At 43.0% G+C, this 23,942-nt stretch overlaps 1 protein-coding gene and 1 pseudogene across 1 annotated transcript in view; one reads left to right on the plus strand and one right to left on the minus strand.

Annotated features, from left to right (window-relative positions):
* The window catches only part of UBE2Q2 (ubiquitin conjugating enzyme E2 Q2), a 72,113-nt gene extending 48,685 nt beyond the window's left edge, over window positions 1-23,428 (minus strand). The window contains exon 1 of the mRNA XM_043984009.1: window positions 22,937-23,428. Within this exon, the coding sequence (XP_043839944.1) occupies window positions 22,937-23,110 (174 nt within the window). The 5' untranslated portion in view covers window positions 23,111-23,428. The remainder of the gene's footprint in view (window positions 1-22,936) is intronic.
* LOC122741008 lies at window positions 8,428-9,235 on the plus strand (annotated as a pseudogene).
* Window positions 23,429-23,942: the final 514 nt, after the last annotated feature.

Raw genomic sequence — 23,942 nt, forward strand, 5'->3', positions numbered from 1 at the left:
AAATCACACTGGACTTGGAGTCAGGAAGACCTGAGTTTAAGTACTGCCTAGGACACTCACTAGCTATGTGATCCTGGGCAAGTCATTTATTCTTTTTTGTAAAATGAAATTAATAACAACACCTCCCCCACAGGGTTGCTATGAGGATCAAATGAGCTGACATTTACAGCTCTTAGCAAATCTCTAACACTAGAATCAAAGCAGAAAACTCTGTCTTAATTTCACTCTATCTGTAACAACAACTGGCCCACAGAAGAGACTCCAGTCAACCAAGCCCAACCTTCACTGCCTACTATATTAATTACATAGTGCTGGGCTCCAGGGACAACAAAATTAAGGGGCATGACCTCTGTCAACAAGAGGCCCGCACTGAGGAGGGATGCATGCCCCACTGCCATGCCCTTTTCCTCTGTCTCCTGCACAATGGTCCCTCTTCCTCCCACTGACATGGCCACCTAGCAACTGCCTCCTCCTCTGGGGCTTCTTGCATCAATGGTTATCTCCATTTCTACTTGTGCTCTCACAGGACGCTCAAGGACCACCAAGCAGTCCCCCTCTCATCAATTCAGGACGTTCAGCTTGTAACTGGCACGGATGGCAAGTCCTCATAACTAAAAATAATTTAGCCATAGCTGATCAAACCTGGGGCCAAGTCGAGTCCATGCTTTCAGGCAGCTGAAGAAATCTGATGGTTGAGAGTCATTCCCATGTTTTGTTCCATTTCAATAAACATTAAGTGTCTTGTGTGTGCAGAGCGCTATGTGAGCTACTGGAAGAGAGGTAAAGACATAAAGGACTACAACCTTTATGCAGTAGGCTAGTGGTAGGGCTATTCAGAAGCTGGGAGTCTGACAGTAAAGATCATTTCTAACTTGGGTGGGGAGGAAATGGGGATGGGGTGCTTGGAAATCTGCTAAGAAGGAGGTGGCATCTGAGTTCTGCTCAAATGAAAACACAAAATGCTCAAAGTTTCAAATTTGCGGAAAGGGGTATAAACTCTGAAAGAAATGACCACATATTGGGGCAGCGAGGTGGCGCAGTAGATAGAGCACTGGCCCTGGATTCAGGAGTACCTGAGTTCAAATCTGGCCTCAGACCGTTGACACTAGCTGTTTGACCCTGGGCAAGTCACTTAACCCCAATTGCTTCACCAAAAAAAAAAAAAAGAAAGAAATTACCACATATTAAGAAAAAAATCACATGAACTCTTCCTTTCTGTAACAAACTTACAAACCAATGAACCAAACCCTACTCACTAGTTGACAAACCAATCCTAAACTGTATTTACATCAGGAGCATATCTATGTTCCTGGGCATCTTTAGCAAACAAATGCCATTAAAAATAGGGCGTTACTAGTCCCAAGCGATGAGTCTGGAAAAGAAATCTATGCAGTCCTTTGTCCTTTTGTTCAGATGAATCCCTAATAGGATTAACAAGTCTTTGTTTGCGAAGAGAAACAAAGATTTAGATCATTATACTGCAAATAGATTCATGATATTAACTTTTTAAAAATATGCAATGAGTTCCAGACCACTGGCCTTACAACCCAGAGGGAATTTAGTGCTGAATAATAAAGCCTCAGCTGCAAATGTCTAGAAATTAGAGTTGCCCAAAGGAAAGCACCTACTTTATGGGAATACTCCAGGCAGATGAAAACAGGGATTTTTCAAAGTATCAAAAATAGCTTCTAGGAATTTTCAAAAACCTACCAAGGGCTATTTTTCTGCTTTTCTTTATTAAAATATAATCAGAACAAGCCAAGCAGCTCACTAATTGGAAACAGAATATATGGATTCTTATTTTCTTAAAGTAATTCCCCTCATCTAGCTTTTGATCTCTCTTCCAGGTCTTTAAATCTGCTTCATAATAATAAGCCTAAAATTCTACTTGTGTTTTTTAAAGTATTTTTTTTTCCTCAGGGAGGAAGGAAGAGTGAGTTGTTTGTCTGAATGAGAGATAAGCTTGGTCTCATGGGGTTTTAGATTGGGAGATGCAGCTGGGTGTGGTTTGGGTGCTTCAAGGTAACTGAGTTGGGGACCAGGAGAGGAGTTATAAGCCTGGCAGAGGGAGGCCAACATGGACAAGTTGGAGGGCAGAATGTAGACTAGGGAGTGGTGGGAAAAGAATGGCTGTTATTAACAAAAAACAAAATTGCCTGTCAAATTAACTAACAAGCATTAATTCTGAAAAGTCAGTTGTGAATAACAACATCTTCGGTGCCAGTTAGTGCCAAGAGATAGAAGCAGGCTAAAGGCAAAAAAGTAGCCTTCCACAGAAAACTCAAGGTTTCACATGCACAGCTTTTTACAAAGTTATTTTTCTTCTTGTGTATGCCCTCCCCAAATGATTTTTTTCCTAATCAGAAAACAGCTCATCTCTTCTGATTTTCTTAATACACATGGTAATAATAATAATTATAAAACTTCACCTTTTGTTTCATTTTCTAATGCATTTACAAAATGATTCAATTTCAATATTTTCTACTATCCTTTTTTTCAGGTCTATACGTAGGTCTCAGTTTTTTCATCTGTAAAACAAGGCTCTGACCTCAAAGCCTTCTAACATCCGTTTCGTTGCTAGATGTCCTAGGAGTCTACTGTCACAGTTACTGTCTAGGTCCCTCTCCTAGCTCTGAGAGCAACACTGCAGACTTCTCCACCTAACCTTGGAAGATGCCTCTTTAGTGTGCAATGCCTACCAACTCCCAAGCCAGTCATGTCCACTCCTCTCCCCTATTCACATGCTCTGCACTTTTCTATCTTGCCCCTTGAAAATCCCCCCCACCCCCAGCCCTTCAGCCCTTCAGCCCTTTAGAATATAGACTCATGGAGGGCAGAAATTGTCTTTATTTTTGCTTGTATTTGTATTCCAACGCCTGGTACATAGAAAGCACTTAATAAATGCTTGCTCTGTCTATAGTACAGGCCTTGGAGTCAACTGAGTTCAAATCTTGTCACTGACACTTATAAAATGTGTGACCCTGGGAAAGTCACTTCACCTATGTCTGCCTTACTTGCTGTGACCATCAAATGGGATAACATATGTAAGGTGCTGTTGGCTATTATTAATGATTATCATCATCCCAAGCACCCCAAGCAGGTAAAGGGGGTGTCGGGCAGTGAGAAAGGGTATCCCTTCTTAAAACTCCTCTTTTCCTTAGGATGGCTTTTAAAAACTCTTCTTGTGTCCTTAAGTTTCTTTGCTACACTCAGGGCATCCAGAGCTTTTGTGCCATATTCACATTTGGCTATAGTATGTGTTTTTTAAAAATTCCCACTGGGCCATGAACTCTAACTGTGTGTGCAGCTGGTCCTGTGCATTCCCCAACTTACTAGCTATGTGACACTGGGGAAGCCATTTAACATGGATTGCCCTCCCCCCCCCCCCCCCGCAAAAAAAATAGTGAGCCAACCCTTCTAAAATATAATTTTTTAAAAGTCATTTAGGAGGCAGCTAGGTGGCGCAGTAGATAAAGCACTGGCTCTGGATTGAGGAGGACCTGAGTTCAAATTCGACCTCAGATACTTAACACTTACTAGCTGTGTGACCCTGGGCAAGTCACTTAACCCTCATTGCTCCACCAAAACCAAAAAAAAAAAAGTAATTCAGCAAAATTAACTCCATGGACAGCATTTGATAGTAAATGCTTTGTTCTGTACCAACAGTCTCCCACCTCTGAAATGTTCTCTTATCTTCTCTAAGGACAATGATGGTGACTATAATCACATAGCAGTCAGTTTCAGTTTCTTATTCTTTCCATTTCCATTGCCATAGTCATTGTATAAATTATTTTCCTAGTTCTACTTAACTCCATTTCTATGTATTTTTCATATTCATCATTTCTTGTGGCATAGTAGTATTCCATTGCATATATACCAAAATTTATATGGTCATTTCCCAAATATGCAACTGTTTTGTTTCCAGATACATATATAAAATGGCCATTAAAATACCCCTTTATAAAAGCGAAGTGTTCCATACAGTTCTCAAAAGAATCACACACTGTTAACAACCGTATGGAAGAATGTTCATCACTAATTCTGGAACTACAAATCAAAACAATCCTGAGGTTTGACTTTATAGCCAGCAAACTGGCAAAGATGACAAAAGATGGGAATAGTCAATGACAGAAGGGCTGGGAAAAGGCAGGCACACAGTCCAACCACTCTGGAAGGCAATTTGGCTTATGCATCAAAGTGAAAACAATGCCCATACCCTCTGACCTACAGATTCCACTTCTAGGCCTAGATCTCTACGACAAAAAATAAAGACCTTATATATAGTAAAATACTTTTAGCTGCACTTTCTTGTGGTAGCAAAAAAAATAAAAACAAAGTAGATGCCCGTCGATTTCCAAATGGTTAAACAAATTCTGGTACATGAATATGGACTATTACTGGGTAAGAAACAAAGATGATGAATACCAAGGGGCATAGGAATACATGAGCTCATGCAAAGTAAAGTAAGCAGAACCAGGAGAGCAATATATACAATGACTACAATAATATAAATAAAGAATAACATAAAGCAGTCAAAGCTGAATATTGCAAAATCCTAATACCTAAGAACTTGACCCTGAGGGAGAGATATAAGAGGGTACCTCGCCCAACTCCTCTGCAGAGGGAATGGCCTGTAGATGTATAACAATACATGATATTAAACTTTTGTTGAAGGGTGGATTGTTTTTGCTAAATTTTTCATATTCTTAAAAACATTCTATTTAAGGAATGGTACTCTGGGAAGGAGGAGGGGAAGGGATACAGCAGGAAATGTAGGTGTTATAAAAACTAAAGATCAGTAAAAAGAAATAAGTAAAAATCTATTTTTTAAAAAAGAAATTATGCTAAAAGGAAAACTATATATCTTAAGAAGTGAATTTAAGTACACACACACACACACACACACACACATACACACACACACACACACATATATATATATATATATATATGGTATAAATGGTTCAAAACATGGAGATATAGGAACCTGAGGAACAGGGTGGTGTGAGAAAAGGAAAAGAAAGGGAATATGTTGTTTCTTTCCAAGCTCTTCTTGCTTTGGCCAATCCCCAAGTGGGGGGTTTAGGTACAATATTAGGACCAAATGAGACACTAATAATTTATTCCACAATGAACAAAAGGAGACTTACTTGGCCATAGAAGGGCAGGATATTCCATCATGATGCCTGTCAAGGACACTGCAAGGTGATTAAGCTGAGTAACGCTTCCCTGCCTGAGTTTCCCATCAAGGTTTGTCTACCAAACCTCAGAGCCAGGCTGAGGCCCACATAGATGTTTGAAATCAGGTAACCAGAAATAATGTCAACCACCAGAATTCTTAGTCCCCGAAAGCAATCAAATCCCAATGATGGTCTCAATACCTTTTAAGAAAAAACTAACCCAACCAGCATGGGAGTAGGGGACTTAAGATATTGCTCTCAACACACAAAAGCACTCAAAGATAATTATGGTATAACCTGAGCATTCAGAGAAAAGCTTTTGTAAAATTCCATCAGCAGATCTCTTCTTACTCTTTGGAGTCAATTTATACATTCCTAGTCTCATCTTCTCAAAAGACCAACTGAACAGGGAAAGGAATGAAAACTATTCATCTTAACACTGAAGGTTAATGAATCACATTGGATCATAATTGATTAGGTAACAATAAAGTAACTGCTTCCATTAACTAGAACTGATTTTCTTTGTTAAATGAGTGTTTTCTTTCTTCAAAAATGGATAAGTTCAGCTTTGGAAACAGGTCCAGCATCAGGTAACTATGAATATATTCATACCAAATGAGTAAGCTAACTGATTTCACTAGCCACATGAAAAAAATGAAACAAGGCTTAGAGAACCTTCATCGAGTGTTCTCTGCTGCGTTCTCTTCATATCCAAAGTACTATAAGAATGGCAGTGATACCATGAAAACCAACCTCTTCTGCCTGGGCACCGGATCTACAGCACTCTAAGCAACACAGACCAAGAGGTACCAGAAGTTGGAGTACAGAAAAAAGATACCCGAATGGAGGCTAGCCAGGGAAGAATGGTGGTTTCCTTCATTTCTTCTAGACAGCAAATGTCCACTAGTTCTAGTTAAACACAGACTATCTGAGAATAAGTTAGAAATATGGAGAGCAGTAGGGGCAGGAGAGCAAAATGCACCAGGAACCAGAGGACTGTCTCTGTGAGTTTAGGCATCACTGACTTTCTCATCTATAAAATGAAGGCATAGGACTCAGATGATGACCTTTACAATCCCTTCCAATTCTAAACCAATGGCTTCTGAATTCACAGGATTTTAGAGATAATCTACTCCAGTCCCCTCAAATTGCAGATGAAGAAGCTGATACAGAGAGCTAAAAGGATTTGCATGAATCCACAGTTAGATAGATACTGACTGAGACAGAACTCAAACCTGGCCCTCCCTTAGTCCCAATCTAGTGTTCTTTCCACTAGACTATTTCTTCCCTAAGAAACTATAAAAACTCATATTTATCAAGGAATATAGTTTCATCAGAACTGCATATAGGATAACAAACTAAAGCACAATTTAAAACCAAATAGAGGTATCAGGAAAGGAAGTAAGGTTCTTAAATTAAAAAAAAAAATTGGGGGGGGTGGGGCAATGAGGGTTAAGTGACTTGCCCAGGGTCACACAGCTAGTGTCAAGTGTCTGAGGCCGAATTTGAACTCAAGTCCTCTTGAATCCAAGGCCAGTGCTCTATCCACTGCACCACCTAGCTGCCCCCTACAAAGTAAGGTTCTAAACTGTTAAATTCAACAATTTAAGTGAATAAGCATTTATCACAGAACTTAGAAGGGACATCTAGTCCAGCTCATACCTGAAAGAAATCCTCGTTATAATATTCTTGGCAAGTGATCATACCACCTCCTTGTGAAGACCTCCAGTAAAGACGAATCGACCACTTCTCAAGGCCAAGTTATTTTTAGAAAGCGTTTTCCTGGCATCAAGACTAACTCTGCCTCTTTGATTTCTATCCCCATTGCTCCTGGCTCTGCTGCTCTGGGGCCAGAGTGAAGAAACCCAATCCATCCTCTACACGAAAGCCCCTCAAACACTTGGCTACAGATCTCATCTCCTGCCACCCCTCCCTTCCCCCAGTTGTCTCTTCTCATTAAACACTCTCTGCTCTTTCACCTGAGCCTTATATGACAGGTAAGTATGTAAGGGCTTTCCTAGCCTGGTCACCCTCCTCTGGACAATCTCCAGATTATCAACAGCCCTCTTAAACTGTGTTATGCTAAGACTGGGTTTGGCTCTGGGCAGATCGAAGAGGGACTTTCAACTCTTTCCTGGGAAACAATGCTTCTCTTAACATAGTCCGAGCTGACACTCACTCTTTTGTAGCCTCCACATCACAGTGGTGACTCATACTTCAGCCTGCAATCCACTAAAAGCCCCAGATTTGTCATATACAGTACCTAGGAGCATGGGGCTGCTCCAGGTAGTGAGGATGGAATCAGATGGGGCACAGGCCCCACTCAAAGGTTTCATAGTCTAATGGAGGAGGGGAGAGGAAGGGGAGAGGAGAATGACAGGTAGAGAATTACACAAATAAGTATGTGCTGTGATGCAAGGTAGATACAAAAGAAACCAAAGGAAGTGCAAAACCAGAATCTAGGCAAACTGCTATGAGTAATTTGAAACTAAGAGGGAGATCATTTGAGGGTGGGGGAGGATTCTGGGAAAGCTTCATGAAGGTGACTAACAGGCTATGGTCAACTGAATCAAAGAGCAGGCCAAGGGAAATTAAACAACAACCCAAATCTTAGCTACAAAACTAAGGCTCCTTTGGCTCATCTGAGACTATAAGTAGAGACCCTGACCCTACTTAACAGCTGCACAATAATTTAGTTAATACATTGTGATCCTCTCTGACCTCACACAACCTAGCAATATGATTGTACAGAGATAATAACTGCACCCTGTAACGTGAGTTTGCCTAGTCATGTTTTCTTCTAACAAATTAGCTGTGTTAAGCAGGGTCGACCTAGAGGCAGAAATCCTTTATATTATACTCTACTCTCACCAGGGGAAAGTTGATGCCTAAAAATACCATTTTGCAGAAGGATAAATAGGGATGGAAGGTCCATGTAAGCACCCATCTAGAAGGGGAGGAGTCTAGTTTGGCTACAGGGTGTAGTGTGAGGAGAGGCTTAATAGGAGAGAAAAGGAAGGTGGGCCCAGATTATGGAAGGCCAAGCAAAGGATCATGAATTTTATTTGGTAAACAATAAGGAACCCAACATTTTTAGCTGAGTAAATTGGTGTGTATTTATGTATAAGAATGTTTGTTATGACAGCAGAAAAAAAGATAGATCATCTGGGGATGAGGAGGAGAGAGAGGGGAGAGTAGTGTTAACACAAAACACTATGAGGGGGCTTCTACTTCTAATGAACACCAAATGGCGGAAGACACGGGTGCTGCAGGAAGAGCTGGAGGCCCCGGGCCGAGGTCAAGGCCTGGCCAAGGCCTCGGGCCTCAGAGGAAAGGCTGAAGACAAGGAGTGGGTTCCTGTCACCAAGCTGGGCCACCTCGTCAAGGACATGAAGATCAAGTCTTTGGAGGACATCTATCTTTTCTCCCTTCCTATTAAGGAATCTGAGATCATGGATTTCTTCCTGGGGTCTTCATTGAAGGATGAGGTTCTGAAGATCATGCCTGTTCAGACACAAACTAGAACTGGACAACGTACCAGGTTCAAGGCTTTTGTGGCCATTGGCGACTACAATGGCCATGTTGGCTTGGGTGTCAAGTGCTCCAAGGAAGTAGCCACAGCCATTCATGGTGCTATCATTGTGGCCAAGCCGTCCATCATTCCTGTGAGATGTGGCTACTGGGGGAACAAGATTGGCAAGCCTCACACAGTGCCCTGCAAGGTCACTGGGAGCTAAGGATCAGTTTTGGTGTTCCTGATCCCTGCCCCTCGAGGTACTGGCATTGTCTCAGCTCCTGTGCCTAAGAAGCTCCTGATGATGGCTGGAATTGATGACTGCTACACTTCTGCAAGGGGCTGTACTGCCACTCTGGGCAACTTTGCTAAAGCTACCTTCGATGCCATCTCCAAAACATACAGCTACCTAACCCCAGACCTGTGGAAGGAGAGTGGGTTTACTAAGTCTCCCTATCAGGAATTCACCAGCCATCTTGTGAAGACTCACACTCGGGTGTCTGTCCAGAGGACCCAGGCAGCTGCTGTGGCAACCACATAAGATGGTTTTTATAAACAATGAATAAACTGAACTATGCCTGCTAAAAAAACCCAAAACCCAAAAAAACACTATGAGGGGGTTACTACAAAGACAACCTAGGCTGATGGCAATGAAGACCTGGAGTAGATAGTAGATATGTATGTGTGTGTGTGGGGAAATCTATGGAAAGCTTCAGGGGTGGAATCAATGAGCTGTCCCCTAACTGGTATGAGAGAAGGAGGAGGCAGAGGCAACCTGGAGCCTCTGGTCATAGCTGAATCCGTTAAGGAGAAAGGTAAGCATGTGGTTTGGGGCTGATGTCAAGGCAATTACTGCAGTCTGGAGATCAAGAAGAGATGAACCCTATCAGTCAACAAAAATCAAATGAACATACAAAATAACCTCAGAAACCACTGAATCCCCTCATTTTTCAGAAATAGAAGTTGAGGCCCAGGGAAATGAGGTTATTTGCCCAGGGTTAAAGGGCCAATAACCTCAAAGGCAGGATATGAAGTCCCATCCTTGGCCTCCATAGCCAATGTCCTTTCTACTATGCCATGCCTGAAACCTTTAATAGGAAGAAGAACTAAGTGCATTAGCAGATAGCAAGCAGATAAAATGCTCTTGTTCTGGGCTGCTCCCTGCCACCCACGCGTGCCCCAAATTGTACCGCCTTTGGCCCATTTCCCTTTTTTAAAAGCTCTACCTGTAGTCCCTGCATTTATCATTTCAGTGACTTTCATCTGGATCCCTTTGTATGGGTTTTTCCTTATTTCCTCATATGCTTCATTTGGATCAATTCTTCGAGTTCCACAATTCATTACATAAATTTACCACAATTACTCAGGCATCCTCCAATTGCTGGGCATATATGTTACTTCCAATTTTTTGCTATTACAAATACAGCAATCACGAGTATTTTTTTATATATGGATTTTTTTTAAAGAATTTTTTTTTTTTTAAGATAGAGTCCTAGCATGAGAAGTGCTGGGTATTAACAGTTTTGTGACTTGCTGTATAACACTGTCCAAAATGTTTCTAACAGCCAGTCTGTGGTTCCATAAACAATGTATTTACAATGCCTGTTTCCTCATAGCCCTGAGATAAAAATCTTAAGAGTCATCTGAGGGGCGGCTAGGTGGCGCAGTGGATAAAGCACCGGCCCTGGAGTCAGGAGTACCTGAGTTCAAATCCGGCCTCAGACACTTAACACTTACTAGCTGTGTGACTCTGGGCAAGTCACTTAACCCCAATTGCCTCACTAAAAAAAAAAAAAAAAAAAAAAAAAAGAGTCATCTGAACTAAAGTGGTGAATAAAATTGCAAAGGGAAGGTGAGAGAAGAAAAAAAAGGTCAAAAGCCAGAACCATGGGAACCTCTAACTCAGGCCTCCTGAATCCCAAAGTTCCACTGTTTCTGGCCTTGTAGACCAGGCTGCCTGGCCCACAGCACAAAAATGTCTGAGGCTGTTTATAAGACTCCCAGTAGTAAAGGCTTAAAAAAAAAACAACAAAAAAAAACCAAAAAACAAAAAAAGAGGGTAAAACTCTCTGCACAATTTCTAGGATAATAACAACAAAAAGGAAAAATGAAGTAAGAAAATACCAAAGCAAAATCAGATGGCACCTTCCTAAGAGGTGGAGCAATGATGAATTAGCCTCTTTGAAAATGAACACTGACAACAATAATAGGGAGCAGCTTAACGGAGAAAAAGGCTGGGAGATGCAGGGCTCCCCAGTGCTCCAGGCAGCTCTGACAAAGATAAGGACAATGGGCATAGGTCCAAAGAGCTTCCTCACCCAAGATATCTCTAAGTTAATGAACTGACAGGTTCATTACCTATCCAGAATCCCTAAGTAAGTGGAAGCACTGCTCAAGGCTAATTGAGTAAATACTAGGATGTCTGACTGACTGCTCTAAACTTAAGGAGAGCAGGATTTACCTGGTTTGCAAACATCTATCTAGATTCGGGCATCTCTAGACTGCCACATACCAAATCCAATAATTCAGAACAAAGAAGGCATTGCTCTCATGGCAAAAACCAGCACAACTGCCAGGCACAAAGCTCAATTTCTGGCACCTTTTCAAATGGGTTGTGATGACTCCAGTTGTTACTTTTATTAACTCTTCAGTAATCAAAAAACAAAAAGCTAAAAATCAGTTTACAAATCCTTGTAGGTGACAATAAAGACAACTTTTTAAATTATGTTGCTCAAAAAAATGGGTGGGCAAATCACCAGGTGGTATAGGCGAACAGAAAAGAAAACATGAGAAGATTCACACTCGGATCCCTGACCTCATCCTCAGTTTGAGCAATTCTCTCCAGAATTCAGCTCATACTCTTCCATGTCCTTCCATCCTAGTCATGCCTTGCCAGGTCCACCTGATAAGCTGGAAGACTGGAAGGTCTTCCTCTCTTTCTCTTGACATCAGAAATACAACAGTGGAACACAGCTGCTGTCCAGAGGTTATTTCTCACTTTAGTCAGATGGACAACTTAAGTACAATTTAAAAATCTCCAAATGACCAATGGCTCATCCAATAAACTGTGATTAAGATACATAAAGTGGTACCTGATACAAGTAGTGCTTTGGGAATATCTGAAGGGATTTCATGTGGAAAAGGAATTAGCCTTATTTCTGTTTGGCCTCAAGAGCAAAACTAGCTCAGAGCAGATGTTGTAGAGAAGCAACTTAAGGACAAACTGCCTAATAAATGGCATTGTCCACAAGCAAAAAGGCCTGCCTTGTCAAGTAGCGAGTTTCCCCATCACTGGAGGTCTTCAATGGATGATGAACCACTTGCTAGGTATGTTACAGAGAGGGTTTTTGTTCAGGTAAAGGTAGACCAGGAGACCTCGGATGTTCTATTCTAGGTAAGCAAGAAACTCAACGTCTGCTATAGCTAGAGACCACAGATGCAGAGGTGATAAAGCATTTGGAAAACAGGTCAGTAATTTCCTATGCAAAATCTGAAGATAAGAAAATCATTTTTCAATCCTCAATATTCTGAAACAAGGATCACTTTTAATTTCATTGTTGTGCCTTGAATCATTATCTGTAGGAAGATGGAAATTGAGGAAAAAAGGACCCTAAGCAGCATCAAGGAAAAAGCGGTAAGGACACAACTGATGATGGAGACACGGCACAGCAAAAAAAAAAAAAATGATCAACTTCAGGCCTTTTGCAGTCTATCTCTTGGGAGACAAGCCTACAGGGACTGAGTGCATTATTTTAGGAACCACAAGCCATGGCCTCTGCTTACCCAGCGTTCAAGAAGCTTTTCACTGGCAGGTCTTATTTCCAAGTGACTTATTTGTTAATTACTAAAATGAAATCTATTTGGAGCTCTCCTTTTTCTAGGGTTTCTAGGCTAGTCGGCATTTCAGGACAAACTCACAACCGACCAAGGGTTACACTTTTCATAAGAGGAAAAGGTCTTTGCCATTTGTTCTTTTCAGAGAAATCTCCTCTTCCTTCCCCCCACCGTCAAGGAGAGTAACTAAGGAAGCTGTCTATATAGTAGAACCTCTCAATTGTTTAGAGTATCCAAAACAAATATCTCTTCTGGACTAAACCATAGCCATCTACGGAGTTCAGTAAAAGGGGGAGAAAGAAGAAAAACTGGGCTCCTAGTCCTGAGTCCAAACTCTTAGTTCCTTCTTAAGGCTCTAATTAAACTACTTACCCTCAGTTTAAAGACCAAGAAAACTAAAGAATGAAGACAGTGCAGTAAAGGAAAACAGCAAACCCCTGAAATATAGAGGAATTCCTCATCGAGGACCCCTCCTCTACCACTTCTTCCAACTCCTTTCTGAGAAGTGTTCTCCACTGCCTCCTGCAATGCCTAATAATAGTAAAGATGATAATGGATCAACACTTTCTATTTTTACAGAACTTTAAGGTCTTAAAAGGCTTTTCACATAAATTATCTCATTTGATCCTCCTGACAATCTTGTGAGGTAGACTAAGCAGGTAATATCGTTCCCATTTCACAGATGAGAAAACTAAAGCTCACAGATATTAACTGCTTTGCCTAAGGCAGGGGTTCTTAACTTGGTTTTAAAAATATATTTTGGGATTGTATTTCAACATGATGGATTTCCTTTGCAATCCTATCTATTTTATACATTTGAAAACAATGCTGGGGCAGCTAGGTGGTGCAGTGGAATAAAGCAGTGGATTCAGGAGGACCTGAGTTCAAATTTGACCTCAGACACTTGACACCTATGTGTGACCCTGGGCAAATCACTTAACCCACATTGCCCCGAAAAACCAAACAAACAAATAATTAAGCAGTAGAAAACAATACTAAGAAGGGGTCCATAGGCTTCAATAGACTGTTAAATGTGTACCAATGAACAGGACAAAACATAAGAAACCCTGGCCTAAGGCTGGAGTACTCTAGACCCAGATAATTCAGCCAACCCAATGAGCTAACATTTTCATAACACATAATTTTGAAACAAAAGAAAAAAGAGGAATAAAAAACTTAACTTTTTAAAAATTCCTCTAAAGGTAGAAAATAGTCTTTTACTTAGAAAAAGAATCTGTCCTGGGCAAATAATACAAAATGAAGATTAGCTTATCTTGTCATCCTGGTTGCAAGGTCTGATGATCAAATCTATTATGCACACCCTCTTCCCATCATCTCTACATTTTCAAAAGCACAGCAACCTACTGATACAATAGTGAAAGATTTCTACTTTCATAATCTCAGAGCTCAAGTCTAACCAAGTTTTAAGTGAACAGCAATGTCTTCTCTGCCATCTCCAACTCGTACTGGCTCATCCAGGCCATTAGATCTTTTGCCCTTTGCACTTTTGGACAGTTCCTTAAATTCAGCTGAAACACCCCCTTTCTCTAATCTATCCTTTGGAGCCAAGCAGAACAAACCTAATCTCTCTTCCACAGGACTGTCCTTGCAATATTTAAAAATGACCATCATCCCTCCTAAAGCTAAGTTCCCTTAACCCATAATCACATGCCCTGGTTTTATAGTTAACTCTCCATTGTGATTTCACTTCTCTGGATACACTCCAGCTTAATGTCTTTCTTTTTTATTAACCTATCCTGCTTACCTCCTGAGGTTAAGGATCAAATAAGATGACACTTGTCATAATTCTTTTGAAAACTGTAAAGGGCTACACAAGTTTAAGGTTTGCATTAATTCGGATTAGTAGCATTATTAGGGTATGTGCTCTAACTAGTGTAGAACACCATAGAACAATCATCTTCTGGGCACTATGGTTCTTGCCTGTGATTTCCCACCTCCACACCTTTGCTCACATCCTCCCTTAACTCCTGAAAACTTCCCAGTCTTTCTGGCAGGTTACTTAAACCCTTCAAGCCTGTTTCCTCACCTACCATACAAGGTCATTGTGAGAATGAATGAAGTTGTTTCTGGGCTGTTTTAGTCGCCTGGTTTTGGTGTTTTTTTTAAAAGAGTTAAGATTCCATAGAGAATGGCTATTCCCTTAGTACATTTACCTTGGACTGACATTCCAGACAGACAGCGGGGCCTAGAACTTACTGGGAGGCTGAGACAAGCCTGGGGCACATGTGAGAAACTGGACCTTGCTTTCAATAATCCCAAACTACTCTCCATCACAAAAGCCCATCTTTTGGAGCCCAATTATGCCCCAGTGATACTCTAGGCCTAAGAATCTTTGCACATCTTGATTTCAGAATATTCACCACAACAAGTAATAGGCCACAATGGATTACCAAGGATGGCTTGCATGGGGAAAATGGTATGGAGACACAGGGGAAAGAGCCCTGCCTCTGGAGCCAAGGACATGGGCAGTATGTGGCCTTCAGCACATCATTTCATCTCTCTGGGCCTCAGTTTCTTCATCTTTAAAATGGGGAGGGGGCTTAGGATAAAAAAGTTAAGACCAAGAAACAACCAAACCCAGTAACCAAATGTTCCCTAAACAAACAAAACCCCCTAAACCCCCAAAACAACTGGAGCATGATGACCTCTTGAGGGTTAAGATCAGACCCTCACACGATTTACAGCAATGAGATGGGCAACTGTTGCACAAACAAAACTAATGTAACTAGACTATAAAGAGAAACTGTCAGTTGGAGGGGAAAAAAATCTTCACAGTATCTAACAAGTCTGATGGCCAAGATATAATGTGACTGATACAAATTAAGAGCAAATCTCTAAGAGATAAGTGGTCAAAAGAGAGGAACAAACTTTTTTCAAAAGACATGAAAACTATCACTGAGTATTTAAAATCCCCTCCAAATAATATGAAAAAATGCAAATCTAATTTTTTAGGTTTCACTTCATTTATTTATTTATTTTTGGTGAGGCAATTGAGGTTAAGTGACTTGCCCAGGGTCACACAGCCAGTAAGTGTTAAGTGTCTGAGGCCAGATTTGAACTCAGGTACTCCTGACTCCAGGGCCAGTGCTCTATCCACTGCGCCACCTAGCTGCCCCTAGGTTTCACTTCATAATGAACAAATTGGCAATTACATGTAAAGATATTTTTTTGAGTTCCAAATTTTTCTCCCATCCTCCCTTCCCTCCTCGGTTCCGAGGCCAGCAAGCAGTTTGATATAGGTTATACATTAATATCACTTTAAACATATTTCCACATTAATCAGAACAAAAGGGTAAAAAATGCAAGAAGGAATAAATAAGAATAATAACAACAAAAGTGAAAACAGTATGCTTCAGTTTGCATTCAAACTCCATAGTTTGCATTCAAACTCCATAGTTCTTTTTCTGAGTGTGGAGAGCATTTTCCACCATACGTCTTTTGGCATTGTCTTGAATCATTGTATTGCTGAGAAGAGTTAAGTCTATCACAGTTGATCATCACACAATGTTGTTGATACTGTGTACAATGTTTTCTTGGTTCTGCTCATTTCACTCTGCATCAATTCATGTAGGTCTTTCCAGATTTTTCTGAAATCCATCTGCTTATCATTTCTTACAGCACAATAGTATTCCATTACATTCATATACCACAACTTGTTTAGCCATTTCCCAATTGATGGGCATCCCTTCAGTTTCCAATTCTTTGCTACCACAAAAAGAGCAGCTATGAATATTTTTGTACATGTGGGTCCTTTTCTCTGTTTTATGATCTCTTTGGGATATAGACCTACTAGTGGTATTGCTGGGTCTAAGGGTATGCACAGTTTTAAAGCCTTTTGGGTTCCTAAGTGTTTCAACCATTCTGGAAAACAATTTGCAAATGAGATAAAGATGTTTCTGCCCTTTGACCCAACAATTCCACTAATATAAAGCAAATCTTTGGTAGAAAGGTCTATACCAAATGCATCTTCTTAAAATACCATGTCACCCTTCTGATGCACTTAAGATTCTATAACTGCCTACCGAATTAAATTCAAATTACTCTGCCTATTATTTAATGCTCTCTGATCCACCCCCCACTTTCCTGACTATTCAATATTGTGAGAAAATAATTATTAAAATAGATTTCTAGGAGAAACCCAGACATTTAGTTTTAGCTACTCTCTCCCTCTCACACCAGAAACCTGCCTGAGCACCTTAACCAAAGGAATGCAGATTGATCCTTCTGATTAGCTAGGGGAAGAAGTGTTTGACAGTTGTTAACTAGAAGGAAACCTTAGCCAGATGGAAAGGAATTCCCATCCTCTCATTTTACAGATGAGGAAACTGAAGCACAGAATGGAAAAAAAAATTCATTTAAAGCAACATCAAGTAAATGTATAATGAACTGTGGAGGATACTAGATGACAAAAATGAGTCTCTGTCCTGAAGGTATTTATACTATAACAGCTAATAATGATAATACTGAGATAAGCGACATGGGATTAACTACAGAAGAGCTTGCTTCTTGGGAAGGAAGAGGGGAAAAAAAATCAAGGAAGGCTTTATAGAAGTAGTTAGCATCCGTGCTGGGATTTAAAGGAAGAAACAGACCATCGGGCAGAGGAGACCATTCTGCACGTGGAGAAGAGGCCTGAAGAAAGAAAATACATGAATGCAAAAGGTGGGAGCCTGAGATCAAGTTGTTTGAAGAACAAAAGCAGAGAAACTGGTGAGGTTTATTCTATGGGCAGGCTTGGGGCAGTAGAAACTGAACAAAGCTGAGGTGGAGGCTTCCAGGGTGAAATGCGCAATGAAGAGGAAAAGAGGTTGGATCCTAGGACTTGGCTGGCTAAGTAGGAGAATGGGGGAACCATCCACTGAAAGAGGCAGATTGAGGTGAGACAGTTTGGGCAAAAGGAAGAGAGGATGTGTTTACATTTCGGACAGGCTCAATGTGAGGTGCCAGCGAGAAGCCAGCCAAGGGGAGACAGCAGGGACCTAACTTGGAGGGAGACTCTAGGAGGCAGAAAAGTAACCACAGAAAGAGAAGGAGAATTCAATTCTATAAACATTTATTAAGCACTTTCTACATGCAAGGCAAGGTCAAAAGCAAAACAAAAACAAGATGACAGAGTACCCTTAAGAAGCTTACACAGACACAAAAATAAGTAAATATAAGATAATTTGAGGTAGTGAAAAAGCACAGATGGGGGAATTAGAAACTCAGAATCACTCAGTGTTCAGTATTTATTAAGCACCTACTGGAGACATACTAAGGCTAGTGGGTGGTAAAACAAGCAGAAGCAGCCTGTGTATATTAACTCTTCCTATGTGTCTGAGAGGGAAAGGAAAGGCATAAGATTATTTGAGAAGACAGTGGTGAGAAATCACTGTGGAAAAGGAACCCATTGTCCTTGCCACCACCAATACCGGTCTTTGACCAACTGTCAATGATGGCAGGGAAGCCCAAGAACCCTGGGAGCAGCAGCATCCCCTAGACTAGTATCCTGCTTCCAACAGCTCTCAAAGCCATTGCCTTTGGAAGCAGGTCCTGACAGCCTGGCAACTTCTTCTATGGGCTCTAAAGTCACAGTTACTGAAGTCCCAGGAAATGAAGTTCTCATCAAAGCCTCTCGCCTATGGAACAATTCAACACCAGATATGGATATGATTTTATCAGTGGACGTAACATTAAAAACGATGCCTTTTTGAACTGCTGATGAGTGAGATGAGCAGAACCAGGAGAACACTGTACACAGTATCAACAACATTGTGTGTTGATCAACTGTGATAGACTTGATTCTTCTCAGCAATACAATGGTCCAAGATAGTTCCAAAGGACTCATGATGGAAAATGCTCTCCAAATCCAGAAAAAAAAAGAACTGTTGAATCTGGATGCAGATCGAACCATATTATTTCTCTTGTTTTTGTTGTTGTTTTTCTTTTTTGAGGTTTTGCCTTTTTGCTCTGATTCTTCTCTCATAACATGACTAATGCAAAAATATGTTTAATGTGATTGCACATATATAACCTATATGAGATTACTTGCTGTCTTAGGGAGGGGGGAGGGAGGGAGAAAAATTTGACTCCCAGATGAAGCCTTCTATGTGTTGTCTCCCCCATTAGAGTATGAGCTTCTTGGGGCAAAGGATTTACTTTTCTATTTATGTCCCCAGGGCTTTGCACACAGTTAGCACTTAATAAATGCTTTTTCATTCATTCACTTATTTAACTGTAAAATGGAGACAGACAACTACTTCACAGGGTTGCTATGAGGATCAAATGGGATAATTATACCAAGAGCTTGCAATCTCAAAGCATTATCTAAATGTGAACTATTATGATTACTTAAGTGTATATATATATATAGGCAGAAGGAAAGTAATTAGAGGGAGAGACTGAATATGGGACAATTAGAAAAAGGCTGGATAAAGCAAGAGATTTGTGTTCCAGTCTCAAATAAGATAATGTATGTAAAGTATTTTTCAAACCTAAAAGCACCAAGTAAATGTCAGGTGGTGGTAGTAGTAGTGGGAGTGGAGTAGTGGTGGTGGAGTAGTAGTGGTGGTGACATTAGTCAAGTCATTAACCCTGTTAGATCTCAATTTTCTTATCTGTACAATGAAGGTGTGTCTTAGAAGATTGCTATGGTCTTCCTTTCCAGTTATTTTTTTTATTTAATAACAACATTTTTATTTAAATTTTTGAGTTCCAAATTCTATCCTTCCTTCCCTTTCTCTCCCCTCCCTGAGGCAGTAAGCAATCAGATATAGGTTATAGAGGTGCAATTATGTCATTTTGTATAAGAAAACTTGAATAAAAGAAAAAAATGAAAGTGAAAAATAACATGCTTAAGTCTATTCAGTCAATATCAGTTCTTTCTTCGGAGGTAGATAGTGCTTCATCATTAGACCTTTGGGATTGTCTTAGATCACTGTATTTCTGAGAATAGTTAAGTCATTCACAGTTCTTTACTGAACAATACTGCTGTCACTGTGCACAATGTTCTCCTGGTTCTGCTTTCCAGTTCTAATAATCTACAAATCTAAGATTAAAGGCAATGATGGTGTTAATTAAAAGTTGAAGAAGGACAGGATGAGATCAAGGGCATAGGTTTAGAGGTTAACTTTGGCAAGGAACAAGACCCAATTCATCATCTGAGATGAAAGAAAAAGGGAAAAAAAGCAGTTTGGGGGATCATAGTCTGATGACCTTGAATTTTTCAGTAAAGTAAGAGGTAAGGTCCTCTTCTAAAGGTTTAGGGAATGAGGGGTTGGGGTAGAATTGTGGATTAAGAGGAGATTTGGAATAGTTGCAATAGAAGTAGCATTGTGGGTAAAGATGAGTATAGTACAGATGTTGAAATGGATCAAGTTAGCAACGTTTGTGACTGACTGCTGAGCAACTCAGATACAGAATCCATAAATGTTAAAAGACGATCAAGGATTGAGGATTAAGAGGGTAAAATGTTGTTTTTGTTTTTTTGTTTTTTAAAAAACAATAAAAATTGGCAGATTAGGTCAAGAACGGGTAGAGACAAAAGCAAAACCAAAACAGGGGTAATGGGCTTGAGGAAGGGGAAAGAATCAAGACAAAAAAAGGTCATAACAAGGGCAAAAGGCAAATTTACAAGAATAAAGAGAGCAAGAGAAGGCAAAGGCAGAAGAAGCCTTTGGAGTCAATTTCTCAGAAGTAGGACAGCTGAAGAATGATGATGAGCTCCAATGCGTGACCACGGTGGGAGCTGAAGCAGTGGACAGAAGTCACAGAAGTTGAACAGGTCAAGGAAATGTGCCAAAAGGATGATCCAAATAGATACTACAGTCCCTGACATTCTTCCTATTCAATCTCATACCTTCCTCAAGGATAGCTTCCATGCCTAAGCAGGCATATAGGTAAAGAGCTACTGGCATTTTCATAGGATCCCCAGTCCCTTTCTTAAATAATAAGAGATCCATGATTTTTTACAAGGGTTTGGTATCCTCCCTCTCTGATCCCTCAACACTCTCAAACGTTACATATTCAGTCCAGTCCGCCTGGTCTTTCCATCTTTGTTTTCCTTGGTGTATTTCTGCTTCTTCATCCAACAGTCATTATGATGTTAGAATACAAATGCCATTGATATACTGTCACTGATAGAGGAAAAAGGGCCTTAAAGACATCTAGCAAGGCCTTTTTCATTTTTTTTTTCCTGATGAGTGTCCTTTCATTTTCATTTTCAAACTCTCATGGGATCATGAGTGGGTTTACTTGGGTGTCTCACCATCCATTACTGAAGCTTCTATCTGCCTCCACCCTTAGCTACTTTATGAGATGACACGTCACCATCTCCCCCAATCCTCTCTTGTAAGCTTTCCAAGGGAGTTTAGATGCTAAAGCATCCTTGCCCTTGGGTGCCATGTTTCTCTGGCACAGATCAAATGTTTGCTAGCTGAGGTGGTTGCAACGATTATTTTGTCTCCTCATTGTGACAACTGATTTATACTGGCTAAACTTCCTGAGGAAATGGTGGTAGTCTGTGCCAATGTCTATTTTTTACAATCTATTTCCCAGCTTGAAGAGCTTGCTAAAATAGGTCAGGTTGCTTGAATGGAGTTGCCTCAATTACACTCTCTGTCTTCTCATTTTAATTCTTTTTTCCCCCGCATTTGGAATTGATTCTAATATTTTCTCTAACAAGCTGATGAACTGACCACAGACAATGGTTTCAGAAGTGAATCTCACACTGATGTAACTATTCCTTTCCTGATTCTTAGAATATAATTTAATTTTTTTTCCAGTGTATTTGTTGCCTCCCAACCCTCTTCTTAAAGCACTCATGAGGCACATATATATGACTAGGCTTGCATGTCATATGAAACACCTGTCTAAGCCTTATAGATAGCCTCTCAGTCTTTGACTGCCCTCACTACTTCTTACTCCTGCAGAGGGCTCTCCAAATCTCCAGTACTGGAAGCCTGCTTCCTTCGTAGCCTTGGGCAAGTCACTAAGCTCCCTGGCTCCAGTGTCCTCCTCTGTAAAATGAGAGTTGGGTCAGATGGCTCCAGCTCTATGAGGATGATGACAGGGGGTGGAGTGGAATGTTGGCAGAGTGGTAAAGTCACTGAGGGAATCAGAAATACCCTGGAGGGTATTTATTATAGTATAGGATGACAATGACAGAGGGACTTCCAAGTTTGTTGAACTCAAATCTGAAACTAGTAACCCAGATCTCTCACCTTCCAGGATAGTGGATAGAGAGCTGGATTTAGGAGTCAGGAAGACCTGAGTTCAAATTCTGCCTCAGGCAATTACTAGCTGAGTAACCCAGGGCAAGCCTCTCTCAGCCTTCTCTCCTCATCTGTAAAATGGGGGTAATCATTGCACCCATACGTCAAGCATTTTTGCACATCTTAATTACTAGAGCACAACACAACCTATCTCACACCACACAGGATTTGTTTCTTCCCTATGCTGAAATGGACGTATGCGTTACACACCCTTACACACAAACATGATGCTATTAGAAAACCCTTTTCTCCCCACTAGCCATAAGGTCAAACGTCAGGCCTTCTGGTCCCTTGAAGGGGATGAAAAGACCTTTCAGCTCAAAGACCAAGATGTAACTATGACTCCCGTTAGGATGTGCCCCAAACAGCCTCATCCTGACCAGTGCTGTCAGGATTATTTAAAAATAAATATAAAGCCGGGTGCTGAGGGCCTTCCCCACGACCAAATCTCAAGCACTACAGGGGTTTTTAAGAAAAGAATCCTTAACATCTCTGCACAATCACGTCCAGGGAAGTCCTACACTGGGGCCGGCCCGTTCCGACTGCAGGGATCTCCCAGGGACGGCCCCCGGGGGAGGGAGCTGAGGGCCTGGGCCCGGCTGGGCCAGGCGGCCCCCGGCCCCCAGGCCCCGCCCCCGTGGAACGCTGACCCGGGGCTCCCGAAGCGGCCCCCGGGCACCCCCCCGCCCCCCCCAGGCTTCCCCGCCCAGCTCCCGGGCGGCCGCGGGGGACTTTAAAGGGCTAAATAAGGAGATGCTGGGCCCGGCGGGGGCTTGGGGGAAGGGGCCCGGCCTTCTCAAGGGGGTCGCCCCTTTCCCTAGCCGGACGCCCCTCCCCGCCCCAGGCGGCGGGATGTCAAGTGCGGAGACCCGGGGTCGGCCCGAAGCCTCCCTCCGGTCCGTGCCCCGCCCACCCCCGGCAGGTCGGCCGGGGTCAGCCCACGGTCACGGTCACGATCGAGGGGGGGGCGCCCCTCTCCGGCCTCCTCTTCCCTTCCCCCTTCCCCCCCCCGGAGCCCCCGCCCGGGCCACACCGAGGGGGTGGGGGCGGGGCGGCCGTTGGGGGGGCCGCGCGGCCCCGCCCCCCGCGGCGAGGGCAGGGCGGGGCGGGGGTCTGCGACCCCCTCCCCGGCTCACCGTGATGTTGCAGTGGATGGTGAGCGGCGGCGGGTGCGGGCTGCCGGGCGGCAGCAGCAGGAACTGGCAGTGCAGCTCGTCCAGCTTCCAGCTGACGATCCGGAACCGCTCGTGGTTCTTGTCGAAGATGGACTCCAGGAACTTCAGCTCGGCCTTGAGCCCTGACACCGACATCTTCGCCTCATCTCCGGGGCGCGGGCAGGGGGAGCCCCGCCGTCCCGCCCACCGCCGCCGCCGCCGCCGCGACCGCCCCGCGCCCCGGCCTCCGGCCCTGCCCGGCCGGCCGCCTTGAAGATGGCGGGGGCGCCCGAGCCTCGGCCCGCGGCAGCCGCTCGGGTGGAGAGGCCGACCGGCCTTGGTAACAGATCCCGCGGCGCGCGCCCCTGCCTGCCCCCGCTACCCGCCGCCCCCCGCCGGGAGAGCCACGGAGCGCCTCGGAGCGCGACCGACGAGCGCGACGACCAGTCCGGCCCTGCCCTCTCCGGACCGCCCGGCCCTGCCCTCCTCAGCCCGCCCCGCCCCCTCCGCTCCTCGCGCACCCGGCGCGGGCGGCACGCACGGACACCCCGCCGGGCCCCGCCCCCCAGCCCAAAGCCCCGCCCCCTAGCTGTCTCACCCTATCTAGCTACCCCCTCGGTTCAAGCCCCGCCTCCTCTCCGCTCATCCTATCTCTCCCCTCCTCCGCTCTTTGAGCCCCGCCTCCTCTTCGCCTCACTCCATCTCCCCGCCCCCACCTTCTGAGCTCCGTCTCACCCTACCTCCCAGCTCCACCCTCTCCACTTTCCAAGCCTAGCCTCCTTTCACCGTCTATCCTCATCTTCCTCCTCCCCTCTCCCCTAGTCCCGCCTCCTCTCCTGCTCACCCTATCTCCCTGTCCCCCTCCGTCCAAGCTCCGCCTCCGGCCCATCCCACCTCCCCGAGCCCCCTTCTTCCGAGCCCCGCCTCCTTTGCCTCCCACCTCCCACCCCGCCTCAGTCCATCTCTCCCCGCCCCCACCCTTCAAACC

Source organism: Dromiciops gliroides, chromosome 2, assembly GCF_019393635.1.
Source record: "Dromiciops gliroides isolate mDroGli1 chromosome 2, mDroGli1.pri, whole genome shotgun sequence".
In the NCBI taxonomy this organism is placed as follows: Eukaryota; Metazoa; Chordata; class Mammalia; order Microbiotheria; family Microbiotheriidae; genus Dromiciops; species Dromiciops gliroides.